General features: G+C 42.5%; 1 protein-coding gene across 2 annotated transcripts in view; it reads left to right on the top strand.

Annotated features, from left to right (window-relative positions):
• LOC122429856 (orofacial cleft 1 candidate gene 1 protein-like) overlaps positions 1 to 18236 on the top strand; it is a 48715-nt gene that overhangs the window by 23052 nt on the left and 7427 nt on the right. Inside the window, exons 2-3 of one of the 2 annotated variants that reach the window (XR_006266163.1) lie at positions 14876 to 14936; positions 15432 to 15672. Coding sequence is in view for 1 of the 2 variants with exons in the window: in XM_043450519.1 (XP_043306454.1) it covers positions 14925 to 14936 (12 nt within the window). In the remaining variant the exon portion in view is untranslated. Of the gene's footprint in view, positions 1 to 11391; positions 11872 to 14875; positions 14937 to 15431; positions 15673 to 18236 lie in introns of those variants that run through there. The other variant, XM_043450519.1, reaches the window with a different exon arrangement.

Raw genomic sequence — 18236 nt, 5'->3', positions numbered from 1 at the left:
TTCCAGCAGTGATCCAGAAGTAAATTGAAGAAGGAGGCTACACATTGGACCCAACTGTCAAAATTTGATGGAATAAGTATCTTCTATAAATGCATGCCTCGAAGGGCCTTCATTTCCAAGACAAGAAAACGGGCCCCAGGATTTAAGGCTGCTAAAGATCGGTGAACTGCGACGCTTATGCCAACTCCCAGCTGAGATCAATGAGTTACATTTGTTCACACCTGCTGTTACAACTTTCTCTTATTTCTAGTCACCTTCCTTCCACTACTTCGAAATCATTCACAACCTGCAATTCTTGCCAGCCCACATCTACAGCAAACTTCCAGTCTTTTTCAAGGTAGAGTGCCATATTTATTACAGTATTTGTGCATTTCTTAACCATTGAACATGTTGGAAACCCTGCCACTGTTACTGGTTTCTTTTTTGCCCCTATGAGTCGCTGGTTAGCATTTTATAGTGTTGTGTCCCTAATTCTATTTTACTCACCAATCATGTTTTTTTTTTCTTCACAATTTAGCATAATGTGATGACATTTAGGAATTCATAAATGGCATTATTGTTGACATGACAGTATGAGGCAACATCATATGTTTTGCTGGAAACAAAGTAAATATTTTAGCTCTTAAGAACTGACCTTTCAGATTGTTTGGTACGCGTGGTGGAGTGGACTGTATTGTCCAGGTCAGTTACTGATTTATAGAATGATATGGATGTTCACAAGTTATTTAATTAAAGTATGTTGTTTAACGTGGGCTTCCCTGGTGGTTCAGATGGTAAAGCGTCTGCTTACAATGCAGGACACCCGGGTTTGATCCCTGGGTCAGGAAGATCCCCTGGAGAAGGAAATGGCTACCCACTCCAATATTCTTGCCTGGAAAATCCCATAGACGGAGGAGCCTGGTAGGCTACAGTCCACAGGGTCACGAAGAGTTGGACACAACTTAATGGAGAAACAGAAGCTAAGGTGTCAAATGACTTCCATAAAGTTACACAGCAAGACAGTGACAGATCTAGGATTAGAGTCTGGGTCTGTTGATTCCTCGTTAGTGCTCTTTCTCGGTCAGCTTGGTCTAAGGCTGTGGTTCCCACAGGCTAGTCTTTGAACCAGTAGCATCAGCATCACCTTCAAAGTTGTTAGTCATGTAAACTCAGTGATTTAGGCCCAGCATCCTCTAGGTGATTTGAAAGCATGCTGAAGTTTGAGAGGGGCTTCCCAGGTGGTTCATTGGTAAAGAATCTACCTGCTAATGCAGGAGATGCTGGAGATGTAGCCGCTGGTTCCTGGCTCCGGAAGATCCCCTGGAGGAGGAAATGGCAACTCACTCCAATATTCTTCCTGGGAAATCCCACAGACAGAGGATACCTGGGAGGCTACAGTCCATGGGGTCACAAAAGAATCAGACACAGTTGAACGACTGAGCATGCACGCACATGAAGTTTGAGAACCACTGGCCTAGATTACAAACCACCAGTATCTCTGTGACCCCAGAGACAAAAGAATAATAGAAAGTGAATCTAAAATATTCAACAGAGTTTGAAAAGGTTACATTGTTTTTGTGATTTTCATAGATTCCAACAGAAGCATTTGAAAAATATAGACAGTTCTGAGATCTTAGTTTTACTTATTGATACAAGTATATACAGCACAAAACAAAAAATGTCACGATTCTAGATAATAACCTCTCTTTAGATAGTGTTCAGAGGATTGTTGTTGTTTAGTTGCTAAGCTGGGTCTGACTTTTTTGTGACCCTGTGGACTGCAGCCTGCTAGGCTCCTCTGTTCATGGGATTTCCCAGGCAAGAATACTGGAGTGGGTTGCCATTTCCTTCTCCAGGGGATCATCTCGACCCAGGGGTCAAAACTGTATCTCCTGCATTGGCAGGCAGATTCTTTACCACTGAGCCACCAGGGAAGCCATCGTTCAGAGGCTAGAAAAGTGAATTTCCCCCCAAACAGCTTGTTAACAGTAAGCCATCAAAAGCCCCACATATAAATGTGAAAATCTATATATTGGAAAATCTATTTGTGTGTATGTATAGTTAACATATTGGTAATAACAAAGTAACAGCCAAAGAAATAGTTTAGTCAGATTGAATATTTTTATATTTACTGAGAACTAGAAAGATAGAGTTAAAGAAGTTATGAATTGCCTTTCCTGTTTTTCCGATTGACCGCTGGAATATGAAACTATGTAGAAGCCCAGGAAAATGGAGACATTTTCTTAAGTTCTTTATGATCCATGGAATTCTCAGCACCAGTTTTAGTTTAGCAATTTGAGTGTTCAGGGTCCATGTAGAATTTAGCTGGGGAAGAACTTAGACACATGAATATTAGTCAAAATTCACTTAGGAAGCAATGTAAGAGGTTTTCGCTCTCCCTTAGTTAAAACACACATTTTCCAGTCATGATGCATTTTTCATTTGCTTTTTCCCACTTACCCCACATGGAACAACTCTAGGCTTTAATGTCTATTGAAGGCTCAAAGTGACAGGTGAGCCACTCAGGTGAGGTCAGCTAAGGCTGTGGTCTGTGCAGCAAAGGCACGCTGGCCACTGAACCCTGGATCACAGCTTCTTAGGTGGCCTGTCACCTAACCTCTCAGGAATTTCAATGTCCTCATCTGTAAAGTCGGAGAAGGCAATGGCACCCCACTCCAGTACTCTTGCCTGGAAAATCCCACGGACGGAGGAGCCTGGTGGGCTGCAGTCCATGAGGTCATGAAGAGTCGGACACGACTGAGTGTCTTCACTTTCACTTTTCACTTTCAGGCATTGGAGAAGTAAATGGCAACCCACTCCAGTGTTCTTGCCTGGAGAATCCCAGGGAAGGGGGAGCCTGGTGGGCTGCTGTCTATGGGGTCACACAGAGTCAGACACGGCTGAAGCGACTTAGCAGCAGTAGCAGCAGCATCTGTAAAGTGGGGATAATGTAGCCCCTCTTAGGGGTCGTAGTGAGGACAAAGTAATATCATATATGTGAAGCCTCAGTCCCTGACCAATTACCACGTCGTTAACACTTACATGTCCGATGAGTTTGAATTTTTTTTTTTCCGCTTCAGTCTAGTTTTTTGAGGGCTCTCAGGTTTTGGTCAGTTTCTCAATGGTGGTGGTGTCATTTTTATCACACTGGTTGTGCCTTTCCTTCTGAAGTTACTACCCAGGCTGTAGTTCCCTTAGGGCCAGGAATCATCATCACCCACTGCACTTGGAACAGTATCTTTCATATACTAGGTTCCCCATAAATATGTGTGGAATGATTGAGAGAATACACAAGTGAATGTGGGCCTTGGAGATGAATACAGAGTATTCCAGCAATTAACCTGCTGATGGAGAATGTGCCTGCCTAGAGGAACAGTTCAGATAGCGGGCCCCCTGAAGAAGTTAAACTGTTTGTTTCTTTAGGCAATAAAATTATCCTTTCATGACACTAATTTCCCTTTACTTGTGAATCAACCAATATTTTGTTCTTGAATGCCTGATGAAGAAATGCAAACCCACACTGATGTGCTTATTGATACGTTAGGCCCATGTCAGGTTGAATATGAGGAAATATGAAGGGTAGAAATGTGACCATATAAACAAATGGCCCTTGTTGCTTTCTTGCGAACCCCTATGTGACACTAATCCAGAAATGCATGCCAGGGGCAGTTGAAATATGCTATGAATGACTAGCAGTGATGTTTCTGGAACTGCACATGTGGCCTGATTTACACCCCGAAGTTCTCAATCAGATTCTAGGGATCAATTGATCACTATCAATAATAAAGGGACAGGCGCGTTTTCTCAAGTCTTGTGCTTGCTAAAGGCAATCGTTTCCCCCTTATTGGTACTACCTTGTAAATGCAGCTTGGAATTTTTCTTCTGTTGGATGCTAGGAACACTGAAAGCGGAATTCTTGCTAGGATAAAGCAGGCTGGGGCTTGTCTCCCCTGATCCCCAGACTTTAATCTCAGTCCGGGTCACCAGTGTCATGCTCTGTGGGCTCTGTGAGCAAAGTTCTTTTCAAGGACGAAGATGGCAAGGCTGAACGGTGGGAGGAACGGCTTGGGCTGCCCTGAACGGGCAGTGAAAGCACCTTCACTGCTCTGGGGAGGACATATTTTAATGCTCTTTTTTTTTTTTCTATTTTTTGAAGTTTTTTTTTTTTTTTGATGTGGACCATTTTTAAAGTCTTCCTTGAATTTGTTACAGCACTGCTGCTGTGTTATGTTTTGGTTTATGATGGTGAGATCGAACCCACACCGTCTGCATCGGAAGACAAAGTCTTAACCTCTGGACTGCCAGGGAAGTTTCTCAATGCTCTGTTCAGGTTAGGTGGTGAATATAATAGGATCTTTCTATGAGCTTTTGTTCAATATGGATACATAGATAGATATAGATACAGATCTCATATGTATATATTCTTATATTTCTCTTGCTTTTTTATTGCAAGGCTAATAAAAGGCTAATAAAAGCATGTAAGATGGTAGGGATCTGCAGATAAGAGATGACAATGAATTTCTTAAAAATGAAATAGCTGAATCAGCACTGGTTGATGAAGTAGGATCAAAAAAAGTTGTAACCTGGAGGAAGTGGCTGCAGGAGAGGGAGCCAGGAGACCCAGCAAAACTCCAGAGAGTGGGCCAGGAGAAGAGAGTCCAGTTGCAAACACAGGGGCCCTTTGCTGCTGCTGTTGAGATGCTCAGTTGTGTCTGACTCCTTTGTGACTCCATGGACTGTAGCCCGTCAGGCTCCTCTGTCCGTGGGGTTTTCCAGGCAAGAATGCTGGAGTGGGTTGCCATTTCCTTCTCCAGGGGATCCTTCCAACTTAGGGTCGGACCTGTGTCTCCTGCACTGCAGGTGTTCTTTTTAAAATCTGAGCCACCAGGGAAGGCCATTTGCTATCAGACCATTATTTCCTCAGGTATTTTTCTATCTTTTTTTTTTTCCTTCATCTCTTCCTAGGAGTCTCGTTTTTATCTCCATGTTTCTTCTCTCTTCTTCAAACTGGATAATTTCTATTGATCTATCTTTAATATTCTTGATTCCTTCTCAACCATCTCATTTCATGAACTTTTGAACCCCTCTGGTGAATTTTTCACTGTAGTCCTTACACCTTTCAATTCTGAAATTTCCATTTGACTGTTTTTATAGTTTCCTGTTTTTGAGATTTCTTATATTTGAGTCTATTAATATATTTTCCTTACATTTTTAAACCACAGTTTCTTAGAATTCTTTGAACATTTTATAAAACCTGCTTTGAAGTCTTTGTCTACTAAATACAACCTCCTTACCCACTCAAAGTTAATTTTTGTTGACAGCTTATTTTCCTGAATATAGGTCATACTTTTCTATTTCTTCACTGTCCTATAAATTTTTGTTGAAAATCTGCATCTTAGATAATATGGTGTAGCAAATGTGATTTTGAGCTTTTGCCTTGAGGACCATTGTTGTTGTGTTTTATTTTGTTGTTCGGCTTGTATTTCATTTGTTTTTTTTTAGTAACTTGCCTGAACTTAAGCTATCGAGTCTGCTTTCCCTGTGATGTGTGGCTGCTGCTGTCTCTCTGAATTTTTTCAAACTTTAATTAACAGTTTTAGGTTCATTTTATGGCGGCTCCTCTGCATCTGCAGAGCACAGTGATCAACCAGGATTGTCCACAGACACCTTGCGTCTGTAAGATTTCTCTCTGCTGATTGGATCTGTGTGTGGGGCTGGGAACATGTTTAAAATTCAGGTCTACTTTCTGCCAGGTCCTCCTAGGTCTTTTCTGTAGATCTGCACAGCATCCAGGTCAGCTGGGGATGTGCACACAGCTTGGATATTCTCGAGCTTCCCTGCACACGTGCACAGAGCCCTGATCAGCACCGATCCGTGGGGCACCCGTTTATTCATAGCCTTTCTTTGGTCTCTCATTTCCAGGACCTCCTGATCAAATTTCTGATTAGTTGAGTGATCTACTGTATCCCAAGTGGGACTGCAACTCAGCGTAACAGAGCCATGGACTGTCAACAACCGTTTTCTACTGATTTTGATACTTTCACAATACAACTGGGTACGAGTTTTCCGTCCTCGTCACCAAAATTCCACGCCAGAGCAGTGGAACCGCTGGTTTTCACTGCCAGCGCTTCCTTGGAAGTACTACCCTACTGGCCCAGCTGGTGTTAGGGGTCACTGCAGATATTGGAGCAACCTTGGGTCAGGGACGTACCCACAGTACTTACACTGATTTCTGCAGTTTCCCAGGAATGCATATTTCTCCATTGGTTGTTAGCCTCTGGCCTCTTTCCAGAGACTGAGCTGGTTGTTTTGGATTTTTCTCCCTTCCGGTTTTACGTTGTTTCTTGGGGGCTAGGATTTGACAATCTCTTCTTTCTGCCATACCCACATTCCCTACCATACCCACATTCCCTACCGTCATTTTTAAAAGATATTTTCCTCGGCTATAGAATTTTAAAATTTAGTGTTGTTTTTCTTTCTGCCCTTTAAAGATGTCTGTCCATGCTCTTCTGGCTTACAGAGTTTCGATGAGAAGAGTCTACTATAATTTTTAACTTTGTTCCTCTATGTGTGATATGCCTCTTTTCTCTGTTACCTTCATGATTTCTTTTTGCTGTTGGTTTTCAATGGTTTGAGCCTGATGTGTATATGTGTATGTTTTATCCTACTTGATGTTTTCTGAACTTCTTCGATCTCTGCTTTGGTATCTGTCATTAATCCGAGGGAATTTTTAGTCATTATTCCTTTGATGGTTTTTCTGTCTATGTGCTCTGTCTTCTTTTCCTATATTCAAAATTACAGGTATGTTAGTCCATTCGGAATTTTTCTATTATTCTTGGATACTCCGCTCTTTTCTGTGCTTTTTGTTTTTGCTCTCTTTTTATCTTTCTATTTTGATTTGATAATCTCTGTTGCTAATGGATTGAGTTCAACTGATTTTATTCTCAGTTGTACTTAGACTACCAATGAGCTTGTTGATGGTATTCTGCATTTCTCTTACCATACTGTTCATTTCTACATTTCCATCTGATTCTTTATTATTCTATCCCTTTGTTGAAATTCCTCATATATTCATTATTTTACCCACTCTTTATATGAGACCTATTAACACATTAATTGCATGCTTTCTTCCAGCTTTAAGGAGCTATAATTGACATATAACACCATGTAAGTTTAAGGTGTACAACATGATGATCTGATAAATGAATATTGCAAAGTGATAACCACACTAAGGTTAGTTAATGCATCTATCACTTTGCATACTTATTTTTTTTTTTTTTTTAGTAATGAGAACTTTCAAGATCTACTCACTTAACAACTTTCAAGTAAAAAATACAGTACTATAAATTACAGTTACCGTGCTAAAAATTAGATCCCCTAACTTATTATTTAAGAACTGGAAGTTCACCTTCACTCATTTTCCCCCACATCCTACTTCTACCCTGGCAATGACAGATCCACTTTCTGCTTTTCTGTGTTTTTTTTAAGATTCCACATATAAGTGAGAGCACACAATATTTGTCTAAATTTGCTTCTTCTTTACAGTTGAATAATATTCCTCTGCATATATACCACATCTTCTTTATCCATTCCTGTGTTGATGAACATTTGATTGTTTATATGTCTTGTGCTATGTTTAGTTGCTCAGTTGTGTCTGACTCTTTGCGACCCCATGGACTGTAGCCCGCCAGGCACCTCTGTCCGTGGGGATTCTCCAGGCACAAATACTGGAGTGGGTTGCCATTTCTTTTTCCAGGGGATCTTCCCAACCCAGGGATTGAACCCAGGTCTCTCACATTGCAGGCGGATTTGTTACCGTCTGAACCAGCAGGGAAGTTATTGTAAATAATGCTGCAGCAAATGTGGGGTTGCAGATGTTTATTTGACATAGTGATTATACCCAGATGTGGGATGGCTGGATCATATGGTAGTTCTGTTTTGTTTTCGAGACCCTTCCCTACCATTTCTCATAGCGGTTATACCAATTTACATTCTGACCAACAGGGCACAAGATTTCCCTTTTCCCCATGGCCTCCCCAGCGCATGTTATTCCTGTCTTTTTGATAACAGCCGATCCAACAGGTGTGAGGTGATACCTCATTGTGGTTTTGATGTGCAGTTACTTGAGGATTGGCAATTTTGATCCCCCTTTCGGATAACTGTTGGTCATTTGTACTTCTTCTTTAGAAAAATGCCTATTCAGGTCCTTTCCCCATATTTTGATCTGATTCTTTTCACTCCTGAGTTATATGAGTTCCTTATATGATTTGGATATTCATCCTTATCAGCTCTGTGACTTCCACGCCAGCCAGTGGCTCACTGGCTGTGCTCTCTGTCGGGAGGGGTTGCTCATCTGGTTCTCTGCTCAGTGGGGCCTTTTGCTGTACCCACAGCCGGGCTGGCTTGGAGAGCTTGCTTTGCAGTCAGATGCGGTCGCTGTCTGTAAAACCAAGTTGGGTCACCGACTATGCCCTGTCACTCCCTGCCTGGGCAAAGGCCCGTCTGTGTCCCACAGCCAAGCAGGGCCACTGATCTCCACTTCTGAGTAGGATTGTACACTGGGCTCTGCAGCTGAGCATCGCTGTAGACTGGGCTGGGGGCTGCCCAGGATCACCGTTCAGGCTGGGCCGGGGGCTATGCTCAATAACTGGGCAAGGCTGCCGGTTTGAGTCCCGACCCAGGACAGGCTATGGGATGTGTCCTGGGCGTCTGTGGCCAGGCTTCTTGGTGGGAAGCGTGGTCCCGATGGGGCAGGGCTGGAGGTAATGTGGGCAGCTGGGTGGGACTGCGAGTCTCCACCCTTGCCGGGGGGCATAGGATGGGCTCTGAGCACAGTACAGCTATTCAGTTGGGGATTCGAATCAGACAGAATTGCCCACTGAGCATCCTGCCCACACGCTCCATATTCTCACGCTGGGTCCCTTTCAAATTTGACTAACGACTTCAGAAATTCATGAACAATTTTTAGCTGAAGCCTCCCTACTGGCTTCTAAGGGGTTTCATGTCGATTCCAGTAAGCAAGTGCTTGCAGCCTATTACTCCTTGGACCCACTGCTCTTTCCTTAGCTTTTGGGTTCGTTGGTTATTCTGTGACTGCAGTTCCCGGTGGCTTTCAGAAAAGTTGTAAATTTGCAGACATTCGGGCTTCTTTTTTTTGCTTTATGTTTGGGACTAACAGCCTGCCAGCTTTTCATACTCTAAGTGGAAGCTGGATGTTTGACATATATAATTTTTAAATTTTCTCAACTCTTATGCAGTGAAATTGGAGACTTTTAGAGGTTAAGCAATTTCCCTATGTGCAAGAGACTGAAAAAATTTACTGGGGTATACTTGCTTTACAATGCTGTGTTAGTTGTACAACATGTGAGTCAGCCATACATATGCATATATACCCTTCCCCTTGGACCTCCCTTCCACGTCCCCCCCAGCCCCATCCCACCCCTCTAGTTCACCACCGAGTGCCGAGCTGAGCTCTTTGGGCCATATAATAGCTTTCCACTATCCATCTATTTAATATGTGGTAGTGTATATGTCAGTCCCAATCTCCCAGCTCTTCTCCCAACATGCATCCATTGTCTCTGTCTGTATTTCTATTCCTGCCCTGCACATGGGTTCATCTGTACCATTTTTCTAGATTCCACATATATGTGCAAATATATGATATTTGACCAGTGTCTTTCTAGTTGCGAACACAAGTCGACCCCACAGTGTTATTCCGACTCTTTATTTAAGTGATAGTGTGTTACGTTTTTAGGGCTTCCCAGGTGGCTCAGTGGTAAAGAATCTACCTGTCAGCGCAGGAGACAGGGTTTGCTCCCTGGGTCGGGAAGATCCCCTGGAGGAGGACATGGCAATTCACTCCAGTATTCTTGCCTGGAGAATCCCATGGACAGAACTTGGCGGGCTGTAGTCCGTGGGGTTGCAAAGAGTCGGAGATGACTGAGCAACCGAGCATGCATGCACGTGTTAGGTTTAAGTAGTGACTTTCCAAGGTAAATTTTATAGTCCCTTTATTTATTCTCCAATATTGATTTAGATTGTACTACAAAACACGATTGCATAGGATGAGAGAGGAGACTTGGTAAGCCAGTGTGTTATTCGGGGTATCTTCCTACTTGCATGTGTCTCCCAGAAACGTCAAATTCAGATCCCCATCGAGCCCATGCCAGAAATAGAACTGAGTGAAGAATTCTGGGCCTGTGATCACCGTCATTTTCTTTGACACTTGTGGCTCTATTTTTGAGAGTGGCAGGGATACAGAGAAATGTTTCTTTATAAGAAAAACAGCAGCATTAACAGAGTGATATGTGGGTACTCTGTCTCTCTGCCTGAGGACTGGCAGAATTTATTTGACCTGCACATTTATTTTATTTTTTTAAAGTGAAGCATGTTGTGGCAGTGCCTGAGCACTGCCTGTTGCTTAAAAGTTGTCCATTAAAGTCCCTGTTTGCTCTTGAGATCGTTTCATGCGTTCGTGTGTGCTCAAATGCTCAGGTGTGTCCAAGTCTTTGCAACCCCATGGGCGGTAGCCTGTCTGGCTCATCTGTGCATGGAATTTTCCAGTCAAAGATGTTGGAGTGGATTGCCATTTCCTTCTTCAGGGGGTCTTCCTGATCCAAAGATCGAACCCATGTCTACTGAGTCTCTTGCATTGGCAGGCGGATTATTTACCACTGTGCCGCCTGGGAAGTCCTGAGATCATTCAATGTTAAATGTCTGCCAAGCACCCTCTCCTTCCAGTCTCTGTTCTGGGCTCTGAATATGTAGCAATGAAGTCGGCAAGCCTTGCCTTTATAGAGCTTACATTTTGATTTGCGGTCTGCAACAGGGAGAGCAGGGACCTTGGACACTAGCAGCACCGCCTTAAGAACATGCTGCCACCACGCCCCACTGATGATGTTGCCAAATTTTTAAAATTTTCCAAGAGAAGCCAGAAGTCAGATTTTGATGGCAATTTTTTAAAAAAATTTTCAATATTGGCTCAATCTGTTTAAAATCACTGTGGAGGTCAAACAAAACATGTTTGCAGACAGAATCTGGCTTGCGACTTCTGTCTAACACCGTCTTTGCCCTTGCTGGTCTCTTCTTGAGAAGAAAAATGCAATGGAATGACAGCTGTAGCCATGCTAATTCCCTTCTCTGGAAGCAATGAACCCAGACTCAGAGATCTGGCGATGCCAGGATTTAATTTGCAATACAAGGTCAACAATTTCAGTGAAAGCCATTTTAAGAGATCAGCCTTAAAGCAAACCAAAAAAAAAAAAAAAACAAAAAAAACAAGTGACTGTACAAATTAGCTTTTTAGTGATTATTAACCTGGGCTCCATAGGATATGGTCAACGGGATACTCGCAAGCAGGTTATACTGCAATTACTGACCTGCTTGCAAGTTTGAGACCAGCTTTTAAAATGCGATTCTTATTGTGCATGCTCAGCCTCTCAGTCTGACTCTTTGTGACTCTGTGGACTGTAGCCCACCAGGCTCCTCTGTCCATGGGATTTCCCAAGCAAGAATACTGAAACGGGTTGCTATTTCCTCCTCCAGATGATCATCCTGACCCAGGGATCGAACCTGCATCTCTTGAATTGGCAGGCAGATTCTTTACCACTGTGCCACCTGAGAAGGCCTATTGCAGGCTGCTTGAATTTCAGCAAATATGCCACACTGTGGTCCAAATTTGTAGACTTAGTGAAAATTTTGCTTATTAGTTCATTAAGTCAGGGGTTCCTGAAAGGCCAAACACAAAGTTTGGGGTACATTGACAGTATTTATAACTGTTATTTTCCCTTTTGTTTTTTTAATGAAAGGAAAGCCACTTTGGACTTGCTGGACAATATAGGTCATAGAGGTAGTCTGGCAAAAATATTGGTTCTCAGATTGGCTTCATCTTTGGTGAGTTACACAAGTGATAGGTTTTTACTGGGGTGTGGTGACTGTTCGTCAATCAGTAACTTATTAAAATTACTGTTTGCTGATGGATTCTGCTCACTGTTCTGTGAACGTCTCATTATCATTTTCATCACCCCTCTGTGCTCACAGGTCTTTTCCATTCACCTTTTCCTGCTTGTTTCTGAATTCTGCCCACTCCTCAGAATCCACTCTGCTCCCCGGGCCTCCAGCTCACAGATTTGGCCTCTGCAACTGGTCTCACACCTATTTTTTTCATCTATTTGTCGCAGTTTTTAGCAATTGGGTCATTTTTAAGGCTTTTAAACACTGCTTTCGCACTTTGGAAGTCTTCAAATTAAATTCCCAGGAATCGCACTGGGAACACACATTCAGGTATCAGTGTTTAGGCCAGAACCAATATGTTGCCCGTGTCTTTTGAGGCCCTACAGCCAGGGGACATGCGCTCTGATTTTCCCCGGTTCAAGGTGGCTCTATTATTCTTCACCAACTCTGTTCAGTGGGCTGTATCTCAATCATAAGGCACCTGACTACAAACCCCAAATCCCAGCTCATCAAAACCCGGAGACTGACATCCCTTATTGCAAATGATGCTTGATCTAAGCCCCCAGAGATACCAAGGCCAGAGGAACCTTCTGCCATACCCTTGAGTCATGAGACCCAGGAATACTGGGTTCTACTGCTCCTTTAGTGATACCTGCTTTAAAATGATACACCACTTGGTTCTATCAAAGCACTCTCTAGATTCAAGGACATGCTTTCTATGAGAGAATGAAGGAATTCTGATCTTATTTCATAACTGTACTCAGTCTTACTGCATGTATTGCATTCTGAATATGGTGCAGAAAGATATTTAAAACGCAGCCTTCTGTGAAGAGAGAGAAGCGGTCTGTCTTATCTGCAAGTCTCCTGAGCACTAGAATGATGTGAATAAAGCCAACCTGTGCTTTTTGGCTTGCATATTGTAGATTCCATGTCTCCAAATAAATTTATGATGAGCGTAAAGTGAGCAACTTTACAAATTACAAACATTTTAAAGGCAGATATTAGCTATGTATTGTGTTAGTCACTGAGTCGTGTCCGACTCTTGTGACCCCATGAACTGCCGCCCACCAGGAGGCACCTCTGTCCTTGGGATTCTCCAGGCAAAAATACTGGCGAGAGGTCCCACACCCTTCTCCAGGGGATCTTCCTGACCCGGGGTTGAATTTGAGTCTCCCACATTGCAGGCGGTTTCTTCACCAGCTGAGCCACCAGGGAAAATCAGCTCTGTATTAGACTGATACCAAATTCAAGGAAACAAAAGCAAACAGATTTCCACTCCACGTTTGTTCTCAGAAATAAATGCTTTTTGAATTCCTCTTCAGTCACTGCGATGTGGAAAAAACAAGCAAATTGAACTTCGATTTCTGTTACTTGGCTAAAATTTCCTCATTTTAATGTCAGTTTTTTCTTTTAGATAGTTTTGCATTTTCCTCCTTATTTTAGAGGTAATCAACTTGGATCTTTCATGTTTCGCTTACATAAAAGAGTTTTAAAATTACCACTAAAAGGACTGAAATCTTTCCTTTTGCCACACTGATTGCCATGAAAGAGCTCGCTTGCCTTTTGTGAACTGACTTTTTAAAACTATGATTGAGAGCTCTGAATGAAAAAAAAAGTCACATGTATCATTCATACATGATATACTTTGTTTTACTGCCAAATACTGATAACCATTTCAAGAGGGCAAATTCCAAGTTTAAAAAGCCCCTTTGGTAACTATTTATAGTAATCTAATAAATGCTAGGACAATCCCTCATTTTTGAAATTTCTCACTTATTATAATCATCTGGCTACAGAGTGTATTCTAGTGCAGTATTTTTATCAATTGAAATAACATCACATGGAATAGCTTATAGATTGAACTGGATAATTAACTGCATGACTCTAAGGATTTTTTAAGAGTGCCACAAACACATTTCCTTTCACGAGGTGTGCGTAATCCATATCGTTGTCGGATGATGTTCTCAGAATTTAATCTGCTTGCTACCTAAGTATATGTATTTATCATTAACTTTATCAGCTATGGGGGTTCCCAGGAGGCTCAGTGGTAAAGAACCTGCCTGCCAATGCAGGAGACTTGGGTTCGACCCCTGGGTCAAGAAGATCCCCTGGAGAAGGAAATGGCAACCTGCTCCAGTATATTTGCCTGGGAAATCCTATGGACAGGAGAGTCTGGTAGAGTACAGTCCATGGGGTCACAAAAGAATTGGACATGACTTTGTGACTAAACAACATTCTTAGATATTATCTACTTAGGACAGTTGCAAAGGTAGATCTTAAAATTTAAAAAAAGAGAAATATAAAATCTACTGAAAGCATATGAAAGCAAGTTTTCATCATCAACTTCAGTGCAATCTGAAGTTTTTTTTTTTTTTTTTTAAGCATAAAAGAAGGAAGTGTAGGCTATCTATTTGAAGTCTGATTTTTTCCTAGAGATTACTTGTGTAAAACATCTTGTGAATATTTGCCAGCTCTCAGTTTGTTAGCTAAACAAACAAGAACAACAATAAAAACAAGTTACCATCTGAATAGCATAGGGGATGATACAAATATTTTATAATAACCTAGAAGGGAAAAGAATATGTATATGAATAACTGAGGCACTATACGGTACACTGGAAACTAAGGTGACGTGGTAAATCAAGTGTGTGTGTGTGTGTGTGTGTGTGTGTGTGTGTGTGTGTGTTAATACTCAATCGCGTCTGACTCTTTGCGACCCCATGGACTGTAGCCCACCAGGCTCCTCCGTTCACCAAATATACTTCAATAAAATAAAAAATTGAAAAAACCAAGACACCAAATCAAATGCTATTGACTATAAACTGAGATTTGCAGGGACCATTAAGAAGCATCGTAGCTCTCTCTCTCCAACCCTGAATTGCTTAATAGATCTTAAGATGGGGCCAATCTATTCTAGTTTTCAAATACTACTTTTCTTTTTCAGGGGAACTTGATTTAAATCTGTGCATTGCCAAGGGCAAGAAGCAGAGAACATGGATCGAGAGGTAAGATTGATGTAACAGAAGCCCCTTTTTGATTTTTATTTTTCCTTTAAAAGCAGCCTTTTAAGCTTTATTTTTCATAATATAATCCTTGGAGAGAAAGTATGGAAGTGAATGGAAATGCTGTCTCCATTGCAGCACTCACGAGTAAAGAGGATGATTCACGAGTGGAGCAGACAGTGTAACCGCGAAAGAGAGTCTCTAGAAGTGAAACAAAAGTGCTTTCAGAATCTCCAAGGCTTCCCACCATCCATAGTAGGGCTTCACTGTGCCTGTCCACTGTTTCTATTTTTGATGAGATTTATAAACACAGCATCACATATTTTCATGTGGCTTATCGCCCAGGGGCAGAATTAGATTGACTGCACTGAAGTTATGAGGCTTGTGAGTTTTGGGCAAGGGCTAGAGTGAAATAAGTAGTGTAATTGTTTTTGTGGAGTGACCGTGGGACCCCCTCTGTTCTGAATTACACACGGCTCAACCCTTTGACCTAACCAGATTCGGCAGTGGCTGGCGGGACTCCTGAAGCTGTGTGGAAAGGGCCCATCGCTGACAAGCTGGGAGGTTCTCTGTCAGGGAGATGCAGGCCAACGATCGTGTTAAACCAGAGTGATTACCAGCGAGACCACGTTTGTGACCACCTCAATTTCATTGAACCCACCACGATTATTTCAACAGAGCTGCCAATGCGAGAAATTTGTGGAATCCAAATGAAGCATGGGCCCTTTGATGAACAGAAGACGCCTAAGTATATAAATGTAATTTACTAAAGTTTGGATCATCTTCAAGGAGATTTTGCCAAATTATTCAAATATCATTATAATGATCTAAAAAAAATACATAAGGTTTGGGAAAGTGCTATAAGCCATAATAAAAAGTTCTTTCATTGCAATGAGTTTAATTTAAATTCTTCAAAAAATAGATGCCAGTCCCCTGATATAATTCCTCAAAGGAATCAAAGCTAAGCGGGATGCAGGGAACTTCTGGAAAAAGCTGGAAAGAATCATATGTGCTGACATTTTTGCATTTGCTGAAAACTGAGTCTGTGATTCACATGATAGTGAGTCAGATCAATGTATCTACGTAAGATTTGGAAGTCAGTCACTCAAGGTTTTATTTTTGATTCAGTTCTTAAATTTTCAAAGGTAATAGAAGTAGAGAACTTTGGTTTACTTTCAAGCACTTGACAGGTTTTCCAAAACTAGTCCCATTTCTGAAATTTGTCTAAAATGCTTTCATCTGCTTTTTTTTTTCATGGCCAGTTTTACAAAGTAAAGGTCTTTATAGGTGTTTTGGGGCTTCCCCAGTGGTTCAAATGGTAAAGAATATGCCCACAATGCAGGAGACTCAGGTTCAATCCCTGAGTCGGGGAGATCCCCGGGAGAAGGGAATGTCTCCCACTCTAGTATTCTTGCCTGGAAAATCCTATGGACAGAGGAGCCTGGTGGGCTATAGTCGGTGGGGTTGCAAAGAGTTGGACAGGGCTGAGCAACTAACACTTTCACTTTTTGTAGGTGTTTTGTACTTGCAACAACTTAGAAATCAGTTAGCATTTTTTTTTTTTTTTCTTTCTCATCAGAGGCAACTCAGGCTGAATATTAATTCAATTCTTACTTACCTGACATTTAAAGTTAAAAAAAGAATATGCAACTTTACATTTTTGGAATGTTATTCATCTACTCTGGGAACCCTAAAAGATCAGAATAGGAAGTCATCAGATCATTTACAGAAGAAAAAAAACACTATCCTATGCTATAAGGCCCCCAACAAAACTGCACTCAGCCCCACACAGTCTTATTCTCATTAGCAGTGAAGGGTGTGCGCACCACGTAATCTAACATGGAGTGCTTAGAGCAGACAGGTGCAAACTGCAAGCTGTTTCACTTTGGCTGTTATCCCTTAAATAGACAAAGTAATAGACTGGGAGAACAAAAAGAGTTCCTGCTCAAGCTGAATAAATGAAAGCCTTAACAGGGACACACCAGCTGTCTAGGAGAATTCAATGTCGCGAATACTAAATGTCAGCTTTATGCCACTTGCCAAGGAAGAGGGCTCCAATCACACCCCTGCCTTTTATTATTGGGAGGATGTGGCTTCCAAACCGAACTCTGCTTTAGTGTAAAGGCAACAGGGTGGCAGAGGTGGGTGAAAACAGAAAGCAACATACCGGGCGCCTGTTTACCATCACCGCACACCACCCAGCAATCCAGGCATGAGTGGGTTCCTATAAGGTGGGCCAGACAGTATTTCTACCCGTGTCTTTTTTTGGGGGGTGAGGTGGGTTGGGGTGGGACGAGGTGGGGAGGGGGCTGATCCAAGCAAAACTCCAGAGCACTGAAGCAGCAAAAACTATCACCACCACCCGCTTCTCCCAACACGATGACTGTGCCCAGCGAGTCTGCGGAACAACAGCGGTTCACCTTAGGAACACCTCCGTTAATTTCATGGAACAGACACGCCAGGCCAGGTTGCTTAGGAATCTGAGATATCTCTGAAAAGGGACCCTGAGGCTGTCACTCCAAAGCTGCTTCTCCCGGTGACTTCCCGGTGCGCCCTGGAACCACCGTCTGGGAGAAGGAACGTTAACTCTGGCTCTGGGGGCCGCTGGCCTGGTCTGACTGCGGGGTCCTGCACGCGCGGGCGGGAGGGCGGCGACCCCGAGCCGGCCTTGTTTACAGCCGGACAGGAGAAAACAGCCAGACACAAATGCGGGCTGACGGTTTCATGGAGCACAGTCGGGTGATCCCAGATGCAATGTGACTGGCCTGAACTGAGCGATGATGTGTGCAGTATGCAGAATTCTCTCCCGGGCTGGTCTGTGCCCACCAGGCTCCGAGGCGCGCGCCCCGCGCCCCTCGGCCACCGCTCCCAGCGCCGACCGGGCACGGCGCAGACCGATGCCTTCTGACAACAATCACATTCTTTTAAAAACTTCCTAGGTTTTGGTTGTCACTGGTCATAAATGGGTGTGTTGTTGTGCCGCGCGTGCGTTACTCGGTCATGGATTTCCTTGCCAGTGGAGAGTGTGGGCATCAAAATATATTTGCTGCTTTTTCATGAAAAGCAAAATATCATTGAAAACACTGTCAATTCTTACAAACTTCAGGCAGGTTTTTTTTTTTTTTCCTCCCCCTTTGTTCAGATCACCAAGTATTACTTTCTTCCACCCTCTATCGTGTACTTGTGGTTAATAGAAGAACCAACATTTCAAAGAAAGACCTGATAAGAGAAAGAGATACATATAAATGTGTGATTAGAAGCTGCTCATTTTGATTTTAGAGTTAGATTCTATTATATGAATTA

Source organism: Cervus canadensis, chromosome 28 (genome assembly GCF_019320065.1).
Source record: "Cervus canadensis isolate Bull #8, Minnesota chromosome 28, ASM1932006v1, whole genome shotgun sequence".
Taxonomy (NCBI): Eukaryota; Metazoa; Chordata; class Mammalia; order Artiodactyla; family Cervidae; genus Cervus; species Cervus canadensis.
Note: the sequence above shows the minus strand (reverse complement) of the source record. Positions and strands in the feature narration are given on the sequence as shown.